Genomic DNA, 12492 nt, shown 5'->3' on the forward strand with positions numbered 1-12492 from the left:
GAGCCTGTAAAGATCAATGATATTTGCAATAAAAATGGATTCCACTAATTAAAGCATCTTCATTTTATTTTTTAAAAAACAGCAGTTCTTTAGAGCACTAGAAAAAGATCTAAGGATTTCTCTTTCATACTTCATGTCATTAGTGGCTATGCAGCACTATTCACGTACTAGAAATTGGTAAGCTAAAGCACATCCAAGCTTTTGTCGGGTTTTGTTGTAAGTGTACAGAAGTCCCATATAGATTCCCAGATCGTGAATGCACTTCTAGTGCCATTCAGTCAAATGAAGACACAACCATTCAAGTAAATAAAACCCTCAGACACAAGAGCAGCAAGCCCATTATTTTATTATCCTCTATACTATTGGAATACATATGATTTACCAATCACTGTGAACTTCATGCATGTTTCGTTTGCAGTACAGTTTACTGACATCTACTGGGAAGGACAAAATTCTGAGCTTGCTTGCTAGATTAAGCCAAACAGTACGTTTTAATTACTCCCAAAGCAATGGCAATTTCTAACTGCTCTTTCATCTTCCACAATCAGGCAAAACCATATCAATCTGCAGATGCTCATTTAAAAAGTGAAAATACTTCATAATAAATTTTAAAAGGCTACATCCAAGCATCAGCCTGAACATGGCTTCAACTAACACTATGGTCACAAGCACTTTGTGCAATTCCTTGAATGCGACTATTCAACTACAGAGAATTCATCCAATGACATCAAACCTTAGGCACAACTACCATTTTCCACATGCAGTAATCCTTTTAAAACTTGACCCTATTCCTTACACATTTAATGTTTCCCAGGACCACATCATTAATGAAATGTAATAAATAAGAGTTGCATTTAAGACCATATTTGGATCTCTACTTGAACCATCACCACTCAACTGTCACACACAACACTCAGAAATGTAAATTTGTAGGTCTGGGATATTCCATCCCTATCTCACCCAACCAGCAAAACTAATTTTTGAAAATTACTAATTGGAAGGGTTTGTTTTTTTAAAAAAATATTCATTTTTGTCTCTGCAAGGTTATCTTAATACTAATTTTTTTTTCCTTTTCAGCAGTTAGAATTTCTGCTTCCATGGGGAGTTAAACACTGCCTTTATTGGTGAAGGGACTGCTCATTAACTCTGGATATTATCTCACACCAAACTTAAAACACACACTGAAATCTATGGGGCTTAAGGGCATAGTCCAGCCACAGTTAAGTACCTCTAATTTTTCATGATAATGCTTGGGTAGAGAGAGGACGGGGGACTCCAAACCATAATATAGGGAGGTAAACCAATAAAGAGCCTGATCAGAAAGAGCATGTAGAAGAGGGAAGGCATTGAAATGTTATTATTCAGGCATGCCATATGAACTCAGACCTCTCAAAGAATGCTCTCTCTCTCTTCCCCAAAGCCTGCAGCATCAGAGCCAGTAACGGTAAGGAGCTCAGAAGAATCTTTTGAAAGCCTGGCATAACTTGGACGCTGGCTTCGCTTGTGGGCCACACCTTTCAGGTTATCATTCTGTACTGCAACTGCGTTAGAACTTGATCCAGGGCGCAGAATGATTTGAGGAGGCTCTCTGATGCTTTCAATCTCTTCAAAATTTTGATTCGCTCTATTGGCTGGGGCACTATTGTTATTTAGGGTGACTGTGCTGGGTGTTCTGTTTAAATTGTAAACTTTCTGGCAAGCTGGCCAGTTCTCCTCAGGGCTGCTTGCTATTAAGCTACTGTCTGAAGGGCTTTTCTTATCTTCTGAGCAGATCGACATACGAGCCAATGTTGAATCTTGAAGGCCACTTAAGCTATGAGGGATTCCTCTTTTCCCACTGCGGCCATCATCTTCCAGCTCAATGAGATTGGCCTTTTCAAGCTGCAAGTCATCTCCATCATTATGAAGGGAGTGGTTTGGAGAGCTCTCACTGGATCTCACCCCAGAGTCAGAGGAATCCTTCTTGTCCAGGAGAGCATCCGTCAAGTACTCCTTTGCTTTAATCAAGGTTCTAATGGGCTCAGGTCCATGTTCTGGGGATTTTGGCTGCCTCTCTATTTTCCCTTCGATTTTTCTGTCTTTACCTTCCTTGAGCAGGGGGGTGTTATCCGATTCTTCTGTTCCAGACTCATCTTCATCACTTGGAAGTTTCTGATAGCGCAAAGCTACTCCCTTTAGCTTTAGGTCCGCGGCTTGGAAAATGCTGGTCCTTTCTGAAGACTTCTTCCCTGACAGAAGCTTGGAGCCCGACTGATCTGATTTTTCATCTTCTTCAGTAATGGGATCCAATGGAGATGCATCGCTCGTAGATACCCCCGATGTACTGTAGTCTACATCATTCCGTTTAATCAAGAAAGACTTCCTTCCATCATCTTGTTTCTGTTCTGCATCCTTTCCTTTATCTTGCTCAATGCTGGAATGCAGGGAGCCTGTTGACGTGCTCTGGCCCATATAAAAAGCTGCTGAGCTATGTGGGGAGGATCTGCCACTCACAGTACTAGAACTTGCACCCCCTTCTAGTTGAGACATTTGAGCAATATATTCTCTATATGCATCTCTATATTCTGCCTGTACCTTATCAGTAAGCTTTGAAATTTCAATACTAGAGTCTTGAGAATTGAGGCTTGAAAGACTTGGAGTTCTTCGAGTTTGCGACTGTACAAAGAGGGAAAAAGTCCATGTTAGTTACAGGAGCATGAGGCCGCTCTAAAAAAAGTAAAGGGTCATCACCAAACATTGATACTCAAATATAAATTAAAGATCTAGTCATAGGATTTTTTCAGGATTCAGCAAGAACTTCTCAACACAGTACACAGGTATGAACAGATGTGCATGAATCCTCATAGCCAGTGAAAGCCAGCATCCTGCCATTTGATCTCTGATCCCTCATAGCCAGTGAAAGCCAGCATCCTGCATTGATTAAACTGCATATTCCAGGTTCAATTCCCCACCCTGCCACAGAGCTTGCTGAATGACACTTTGTCTCAGCCTGATCTCATAGGGCTAGGCTGAGGTGGAAGAGAGGAGAACAAGGTACTCTGCCTTGAGCTCATTGGAGGAAGGAAGGGATAAACACTAAATTAAATAACAGACCACATGCTTCTCACAGGATGGGAAAATTCAGTGTTCTAGACATGCTAAACTATTCCCCCCACAGAACAAGTTATTCACTCTACAAGCAATCACATATCTGTCTGTATATACAAAGCTGTTCCTTTTGCTGAAGAGAATGGGGAAACACCACCAGTCATGGACGTGAGGTGGAGGCTCTGTACGCACGGAGCTAGAACAGGGCAGGTAACTGTGTTCTGCCCCGGGATGTTGAATTACAGAGATTGTGGTCGCTCCCTTTTATATACATTAATGTGTAAGCAATCAATATCCATGCCTCGATATAGATTTTTAACTCCTTAAAAAGGCAGCGCTTACTAGTAATAGCTGCCGTGGCTCAAACACAGGAAATGAATGAAAACAAAGACTACTTCCGAGTTACCTGCCAGCTTAGGTTACTGTGACGTGGAGGGGCTTCATCTAAACCGATAGTGTTCAGCTCTTCGAAACTGAAGTTGAGAGCATAGGGAGGTTGACCAGAGAGGCCTGTAAGTTCCGTATGAGGCAACTCGCTATTCAGTGTGGCACGACGAGCGAGATCGTTGTGGGGATTGGAATGTTCAGCTGCTGCACGGGAATCTTCGTGGACGGCCTGACTCTCCGCACTTCTCATTTCAAGTACCTGGTGCATGAAGGACAGCCATTGTTATGCCGGCAGGGTAGCATGGGAAACTAAAACGGCCTGGAATTGCTAGGACAAAAATATATGTAGACAAGCCTATCATGGAAGTTTACAGATTTAATCAAACACATTTATGTATGGGAATCAAACTTCTGCAAATAGAGCCTCCGTGAGAAGACTTGGGAGATCCTGATCCATCCCCCACCCCACCCCTTCATAACTCCTGGAAGGTCACTCCAGAAAGTCAAGGAACCTTCCTGCGCTGCCTGAACTGCAACATTCATTTACTTAAAATATTTACCTATCCACCACAACAGGTAACAATGGAAAAAGAGGATAAAAATGAACACTAAAGTAGACATATAATACACCGAAACTATTAAAAACCGAACACCTATGCCCCATTCATCACCTTTTAAAAAACTGACTGCTATCAGTCGGCTATTCCTCCCACAAGCAGAAAAGGGCAGCTGCCTCAGCCCATCCCAGGTGAGGGGGTCTAAGCTCTCCAGGACAAAGGAACTTCCATGCACACTTTGCTTGGAGAATGCAAAGGGCACAGAGGTCCGGCTTTGCATGGATGTGTCCATGTAGGGAAGGCACATATTCAAAATGCCAGGGAAGCGTTTTAGCAAACCGTTTCTTTGATGTTTTGCCACTCCTCGTGCTTTTCGTATCCAGTCCCTTCTCTTCCCTCTGTTCTCTCAAATCCATGCCACATTCATTCCCCCCCCCCTTAGTGTTTTCTTCCCTGGAGCCCGGAGTCTGTGACATTTGGGGTTACTGGCGGGCAGCTTTGTATGAGCTCAGGCAGTCCCTGGAACCGGACGGCTTTAGGCAGTCTTCGTGCTGGAGTACCACCAGCCCAGGCGGCTTCAAGAAGCTCTAACCCGTTGCTGTCGCTGCCAACCGGCTAATCAACACCCCACATGGTCTTGGAGCAGAGTCCTGAGGAGGAGTATATATGAAGCGGCAGTGAGGATCCTGATCCCATAATTCATTAGTTAGTAAATAATAGATTCGTTTCTTTCTTATTTAGTGGCTGGGGGGGTGGGAGTAATGGAAGGCTGGGTGGGAAGGAGAGTTTTTGTTGTCAGATGGGGAACTTAACTGTTTTGCCTAGGTGGGTTTAACTGTATTTAGTGATTTTACTGTTACTTGGTTTACGTGGGCAAAGGGAGAGGCTGTGTCATGGGGGAGGTCGCCGAGAGCTCCTGTAACACCAATTTTGGGCCAGGGATCCCTGTAATTGGGGGCAGAGGGAAGTATGGTGGTAGAAGAAGATGTTATAAAGGAAGGTGACAGAGATATGGATATGCTCAGTCTCCTTCCAATCTTTGTCCCATCCCAAGGAAGATGGTGGAGAGATTCAGAGGGTATACCCGTCCCCAACACTGATGTTGTGTAACACCAAGTACATCAATAGTAAGACCACCACACTGGAAAGCTTCTTTGCTGAGCAGCAAGTGGACCTGGCATGTGCGACCAAGACCTGGGCTAGGGAGGGTGAAACAGTCGCCTTAAAAGAACCCCCCGGGTTTCTTGGTCCTTCATCAGTCCCAGATGTATGGGTGGGTGGGGAGTGGAAATACTCATCTGGGAGTCTTTCTCTCTCAGGGCCCTCCCCACACCAAAGATTTCTGGTGTTGATTGTGTGGGTCTGGTGTGGGAAGCCGAAGAGACTTTGGCTGTCTGGCTGGTGTACTGACCACCTAGCACACCAGCAGACAGCCTGCCAGGCCTGCTGGAGGTGGCTGCTGGCTGGGCCTTAGAATTCCCAAGGCTTTTGGTGCTCGGGGACTTCAACGCCCATGCTGATGCAGCCCCCTCCAAACAGGCTCTCGACCTGGTGACATCCATGGCAACACTAGGACTCTCCCAGACTGTACCGAGTCCCACACACCAAGCCCGCCATACTCTGGATCTTATCTTTGGAATGGGAATAGATGTTGATTTGATTGCTGCGGACAGAGTGCCAGGGTCAGATCACTTTGCCCTGAAGGCCTGGCTGTATAGATCAAACCTGCCTTGTCTAGGTGGTGAGCGGATTTATGCTCGCCTGGGAGACTTATGGACCTGACTGGTTTCCAGAATGCTCTGTGGGATCCATTGCCTCCCGGCAACTTATCAGATGAGCTGATAGAGAACTGGAAAAACCCGACGCCCTCTTCGTTCTTGCCTTAACCTGGCCCCATGGTATACAATGGAGCTCAGGGAAATGAAGCAAGAAGTTAGAACGCTACAGTGAGTGTTGCACTGGTCTCGTGACGAAGCTGCAAAGAAATCCCTCTTCACAGCTTCCATCACATCTGCTAGCTCTCACCCAGTTCAATTATTTAGGGTGATTCGATCTCTAAATTCCCTTGCAAGGAGAACTCAAAATATGAGAAATTCAGTCCTCAGCTGTCAGGCATCTGGAAGCTTCTTTGCAGATGAAGTCTTGTCACTCTGCCACGACCTGCCTGCCACTGTTGATGCAGTAAGAGAACTTGAGGCCCCCTGGCCGTCTGTGGATTCGGTGCTCAACAACTTCAGCCGACTCTCTCAGGCTGACATTGACAGGATCCGTAGAGCTGCTAGGCCAACAACAAGCCTCTTGGACCCGTGTCCATTGTGGCTGGTGAAAGCCAGCGATGGAATACGTGGCCCCCTGATGGACATTACCAATCTGTCTCTAAGTTCAGGGGTCTATCTAGGGGGACAAAAAGAGGCCGTGGTAACAATGCTCTTGAAGAAGCCATCTTTGGACCCATCGGATCCAGCCAATTACCCGGTTTCAAACCTCTAATTCCTGGGTAAGGTGATTTGAGAGCGGTGGTCGAGCAGCTCCAGGGTTTCTTGAAGGACACATTGACCTTAGAGCCATTCCAATTCGGCTTCCACTCCAGCCACGGGATGGAGACAGTGCTGGTCACCAGTGTTCCCTCTAACCTGAGTTAGTGTGAGGTAGCTCACAGTTTTTTAGCCTCCGGCTCTCACATTTTTGTCTTAGCTCAGGAAGGATGGCTCCGGAGCAAACTAACTTTAATGCCAGTAGCTCACAAAGTAGATTTTTTGCTCACAAGACTCCACAGCTTAGAGGAAGCATTGTTCACCCTCATGAACGATCTCCACAGACAGCTGGATCGAGGCAGGTCGGTGCTGCTGCTGTTGTTAGTTCTGACAACAGTGATTGACATGGTTGACTATGACCTGTTGGCCCACTGCTTCACCGGTATAGGAGTGGCCTTGAAGTGGCTTACTTCATTCCTCCAGGGTTGGGGGCAGAGAGTGGCCCTGGAAGAGAGTGGCCCTTTGGTGTGTGAGTTTCCCCAAGGGGCCATTCTCTATCCTATGCTGTTCAACATCTATATGCGCCCTCTCGCCCAGCTGGTGCGGAGCTTCGGGCTGGGCTGTCACCAGTATGCTGATGACACCCAGCTGTATCTGATGATGGGCAGCTGTCTGATCACTGCCCCATCTAATATGGCTGCAGGACTGGAGGCTGTGACTGAGTGGTTGAAGCAGAGCCAGTTGAGACTGACTCCATCTAAGGCGGAGGTCCTGTGCCTGGGGAGGGGATGATCCGAGGTAGGGATGCCATCTCCCAGCTTTTGACGATCTGCCACTAACACCAGCATTGATGAACAAGACTTTGGGTGTGCTCCTGGATCCCTCCTTAACTACGAAGCTCAGGTGGTGAATTTTGCCAGGACTGCGCCAGGTCAAGCAGGTAGCCCCCTACCTCTCTAACCCTGACCTTGCCACAATGATTAAGGCGGAGGTCCTGTGGCTGGGAAGGGGGTGATCCGAGGTAGGGATGCCAACTCCCAGCTTTTGACGGTCTGCCACTAACACCAGCATTGATGAACAAGACTTTGGGTGTGCTCCTGGATCCCTCCTTAACTATGGAGCCCAGGTGGCGAATTTTTCCAGGCTGGCATTTTTCTGACTGCGCTAGGTCAAGCAGGTAGCCCCCTGCCTCTCTAACCCTGACCTTGCCACAATGATCCATGCAACGGTCACTTCAAGGCTGAATTACTGTAACTCGCTCTACGCAGGGCTACCCCTGAAGCTGACCCAGAAAATACAGCTTGTCCAGAATGCAACGGCACCGGTATTTACACACATACAACCTGTGGTTCGCCAGCTGCATTGGCTCCAAATCAAGTACCGGATCCACTTCAAGGTTTTGGTGCTGACTTTTAAGGCCCTTAATGGTCTGGGACCAGCGTACTTGTGGGACCACCTTTCCCGGTATTGTTCCCCAAAGAGCCTTGCCCTCAGAAGATCCCTGTCCCAAAAGACATCTGGCTGTCCTCGATCTGTCCAGCCTGGTTGAACTCTCTACCTGGACCTCCCCCATGACCGGTCCCTGATCCGCCCGAGGGAGGGAAGGAATTAAGCGCAATTTTATGCCACCGATTAGCGCTGCTAATTTTATTTTAAATTGAAACTAACTTATTTGTATTTTAACCTGTTGTGCACCACCATAAGTCCTTTGGGGAAGTTGGTCTATAGATTAATAACAACAACAACAACAACAACAATAATAATAATAATTGTAATTGTAATTAGAATGGATAAAGCCTCCCCGATGACCGGTCCCTGATCCACCCGAGGGAGGGAAGGAATTAAGCACAATTTTATGCCACCGATTAGCACTGCTAATTTTATTTTAAATTGAAACTAACTTATTTGTATTTTAACCTGTTGTGCACCACCATGAGCCCTTCGGGGAAGGGCGGTCTATAAATGTAAATAATAACAATAATAATAACCAGCACACTTGGCAGGAGCTAAAGACCATCTCTTCCAATACTATCCAGCCCACCCATTAAGACTTGTCTCTCAAGCCCGGTTGTCTGGGCCCCCAACCTTCAGCAGTGAGACAGACAGTACTACAGACAGGGCAATTTTTTCGTGGTGGCCTTCAGAACTCCCTCCCCCTTGAGGCTCAGCTGGCACCTACTTTATTTCATTTTAGGCATCAGGCTAAACCACATCTCTTTACCCAGGATTTTAACTAAGGTTAAACTTTTATCTTACCAGTTTTAACGGCCTGCTTCTGCTTTATGGATACTTTTTATGCTGCACATGTCTAATGGCTTGGTTATGGAGGGATATATACTTTGGTTTTTAATTGTAAACTGCTTCCAGCAGGACTCTGAAGAGGCAGCACAGACATTTTCCAAATATTAAATAAATAATACTATGTTCAGTTATTCAGGGCTTTGGAGACAAAACAAAGGGTTGGCAGAGGGTTTCTCTATCAGCTATCTCTCTCTGAGAGTCAAAAGATAGAGTGGTGTGCAGCACTACCAGATACTTCCAGCTGTCTCACAGGAGCAGGAATAAGGGACAGAGAGAAAGGTCCCAGGAATACTGAGACCAACTCAAGAAAATGCTGGCTGGGAAGGCTCTGGGAGAAAACGTTCTCTTCAGGGGTCATTTGGGGCTGGAGCGGGCACAAATGGCAGTAGTGGCAAGCCCCACCCCCAGCGGGCTTGCGGAGGAAGCAAAAAGAGAAGAGGTTTAAAGTTTAAACTCCTTCTCTCTAGAGTTGCGCCGCAGCAGCGGCGTAATCTTTTCATTGTATTCCATGGCCCCATAGAATACAATGGAAAGCGGCGGCGCAACTCTAGAGAGAAGGGGTTTAAACTTTGAACCCCTTCTCTCTTCACTTCCCCCCCCCGTCCCCTGCCTTGGCAGGCCGGCTGGGGAAAGAAAGGGGAGGCTTTTGAAGATGCCTCCCCCCCTTTTTTTGCTTCCCCTTCTGACACACTTCCAGTGATGTCAGGGGGCATGGCATATGCTAATGAGTTACGCTAAGAGGTATGCTAATGAGCTCCTGCACCTCTTTTTCTACAAAATGACCCCTGGCCTCATACTGTGACTCCCCTCAATGTAAGAGAGCCGGTGTGGTGCAGTGGTTAGAGTGTCACACTGGGATCCTGTTAACTCAGGTTCAAATCCTCATTCTGCCATGGAAGCTCGTTGGATGACTTTGGGTCAGTTACAAACTCACCCTAACCTATCTCACAGTGTTGTTGCGATAGTAAAATGGAGGAGCAAAGAACAATGTAAGCCACTATGGGGGTTTCCGTATTCTCATTTTCCTCAGTTGTGTGTTCCTGCTGCAAGGGGGGGGGGGTCTGTTCCACACACGGTTTGCTCCCACTAGAGGTCAATTTGATATTACACCATTTTATGTGTGACATATCTCCCTGCAGATTTAAACTGCCGGCTTTTATGTCGACAATAAAGTGATGTAATACAGAACTGACCACTAGAAGAAATAAAACATATGCAGAACAGAAAAAAAACCTGAAACAGGAACATAAAAGCAAGGAAAATGAGAATGCAGAAAAGCCCTATGTGTTCCCACTGGGGAGAAAAGCAGTATAAAAATGAAGAAAATAAATGTGTGTCTGTTAAAAAGAGTCCCATGTCTGTTAAAAAGAGTCCCATGCCTTGTTAAAACTGAAAACTCCATGCCTGACACAGCTATATTTAGTAATTTTTTTTCAGTATAAACTATACCTTGAAGACAAAGTAAACAAATTACTATAAACCTGCAATCCTATGTACATTCATCTAAGAACACATCTGTCTGCAAAGTGCTATCAAACGGTGGCCGACTCATAGCCACCCTGTAGGGTTTTCAAGACAAGATACAAACAGAGGTGGTTTGTCCTTGTCTTCCTCTGTGTAGCAACCCTCGACTTCCTTGGTGGTCCCTCATCCAAGCACTAGCCAGGTCCAACCCTGCCTAGCTTCTGAGGTCTGATGAGATCAGGCCAGCCAGGTATTGACGACACAACAAGAGTCTGTATTTACATATATGATTTGAAAACGGTCTTACTGTGCTTCTGAAAAGATGCCAGTCACCAAAATTCATGTTCATCTCTCGCTTCAGTTCATCGATGTTGCACTGTGCTAAAACACGACCATTTATGTTTGCCTAAAAAAACAAGAAAACGTTTCCTGTAAATATAGTATTTCTTTAAAAACCTGGAATTGGATGTTAGTTTAAAGTATATATGGATGGTGTAATTTCAGGTGGAATATAAAGAAAAATCAGAAGTAGAAATGTATACATTTACAATTTTTGTTATTAACTAAAAAAGAAAAACCATTACAGTAGCAAAATTCTGTCTGTAATGTCAACAATGGATATTAAATTAAGGCCCACACTGAAAGTACTGTGTGGGACTGCTTTTTTTTTTGGGGGGGGGGGTGCTTGCATGCCTGGAAGTCATGGTGACTTCTGGTGACCCCTAGTGGGGCTTGGGACATTTTCAGAGAGGGGGCTTGATGGCCTGCCTCTGCGTCCTGAGCCCTGGTATTCCTTGGAGGTCCCCCTTCCACTCACTTGCCAGGGCAAACCCTGCTTAGCTTCCGAGATCTGACAAGATTGGGCTTGCCTGGGCTATCCAGGTCAGGGCCTGTGTGGGACTGCTTTTGACACTGCTTCTTCTTGACTACATCCTGACAATATACGCCAACCTTTCAAACTGGTGAGGTATGAGAGCTCTTTTGTTTTTTAATGTCATGAACTTCTAAAGCATTTTTAGGTCCAGTGTTTGGGGGGTGGGGGTTGCTTCTTCCTTCTGGAGATGATGCATCAGTTTTTTCATCCTTAGCACTTTTTCAAACTACTCATCAGCTTCAGTAGGGTATTTCTTCTTCTAGTTCCATGCAATTGTAATATGTGTAGCTGTTAATAACATAAACATCACCATAGGATGTTTGCCTGATGGGAAATTCTCTGGAGGATTTGGTAGCAAGGGACTGCCTGACAACAGAAATTTCACTACAGAAGTTCATTAACTGCATATTCACCCTCTTTTTCCACCTAAGTTCCCAAAAGAGGGAAACAGAATAAGAACTAGAGAAGGGAACAAAACCAAAGGTCATTGAAGAAATCAGTTCGGCAGAAAAGGTATAGAAATAAATACCACTTGCATAAACAATAAGATTTTGCATCTGAAACTCAAGATGAAAATAACATAAACATCACCATAGGATGTTTGCCTGATGGGAAATTCTCTGGAGGATTTGGTAGCAAGGGACTGCCTGACAACAGAAATTTCACTACAGAAGTTCATTAACTGCATATTCACCCTCTTTTTCCACCTAAGTTCCCAAAAGAGGGAAACAGAATAAGAACTAGAGAAGGGAACAAAACAAAAGGTCATTGAAGAAATCAGTTCGGCAGAAAAGGTATAGAAACAAATACCACTTGCATAAACAATAAGATTTTGCATCTGAAACTCAAGATGAAATGATGGGAAATGAGAAGCAGGGGCTTGTAGCATCACATGGCAAGTAGTAATTTTCAATAGTTATACAACATGAAATTGTTGGGAATGAGGAAGGACAACCCGGGAGTTTCTTTTTTCACTGGTCTAATTGCTAGTAATACCCCAAGAGGCAGCGACTTCAGCACCATTTCTGGTGGAAACATAACACAAAACAGCGATGGTCACAAAGCCAGATTTGGCTTTTCCATAGCACTGCATTCATTCTGATGGAAAACCAAGCTACTCAGTGACCTCAAATAGCCAATTCAGATTGGATGCTTGACAATGTCACTTTTACTAGGAAAAGGAATAGTTATTTTGAAAAGGGCAGCTGCAGAACCAAACACAGGCTCACAACAGAATGCCACTGCCATTTCCATGCCATCAGTGAGGGAAAGATGCATACAGCAGCCCCCACAAAAAGCATTTCCCAAAAGGCCCCGGTGGAAGATCTGTGGGGTGGGGAGGATTTTA

General features: G+C 45.3%; 1 protein-coding gene across 1 annotated transcript in view; it reads right to left on the reverse strand.

Moving 5' to 3' along the window:
• Window positions 1-336: 336 nt before the first annotated feature.
• KIDINS220 (kinase D-interacting substrate 220kDa) overlaps window positions 337-12492 on the reverse strand; it is a 78640-nt gene continuing 66484 nt past the window's right edge. Inside the window, exons 27-29 of the mRNA XM_015407442.1 lie at window positions 10578-10676; window positions 3494-3733; window positions 337-2655 (exon numbers count right to left, since the gene is read on the reverse strand). Coding sequence (XP_015262928.1) covers window positions 1390-2655; window positions 3494-3733; window positions 10578-10676 — 1605 coding nt within the window. The 3' untranslated portion in view covers window positions 337-1389. The remainder of the gene's footprint in view (window positions 2656-3493; window positions 3734-10577; window positions 10677-12492) is intronic.

This window comes from Gekko japonicus, unplaced genomic scaffold (assembly GCF_001447785.1).
Source record: "Gekko japonicus isolate JY-2015 unplaced genomic scaffold, Gekko_japonicus_V1.1 scaffold436, whole genome shotgun sequence".
Classification (NCBI taxonomy): Eukaryota; Metazoa; Chordata; class Lepidosauria; order Squamata; family Gekkonidae; genus Gekko; species Gekko japonicus.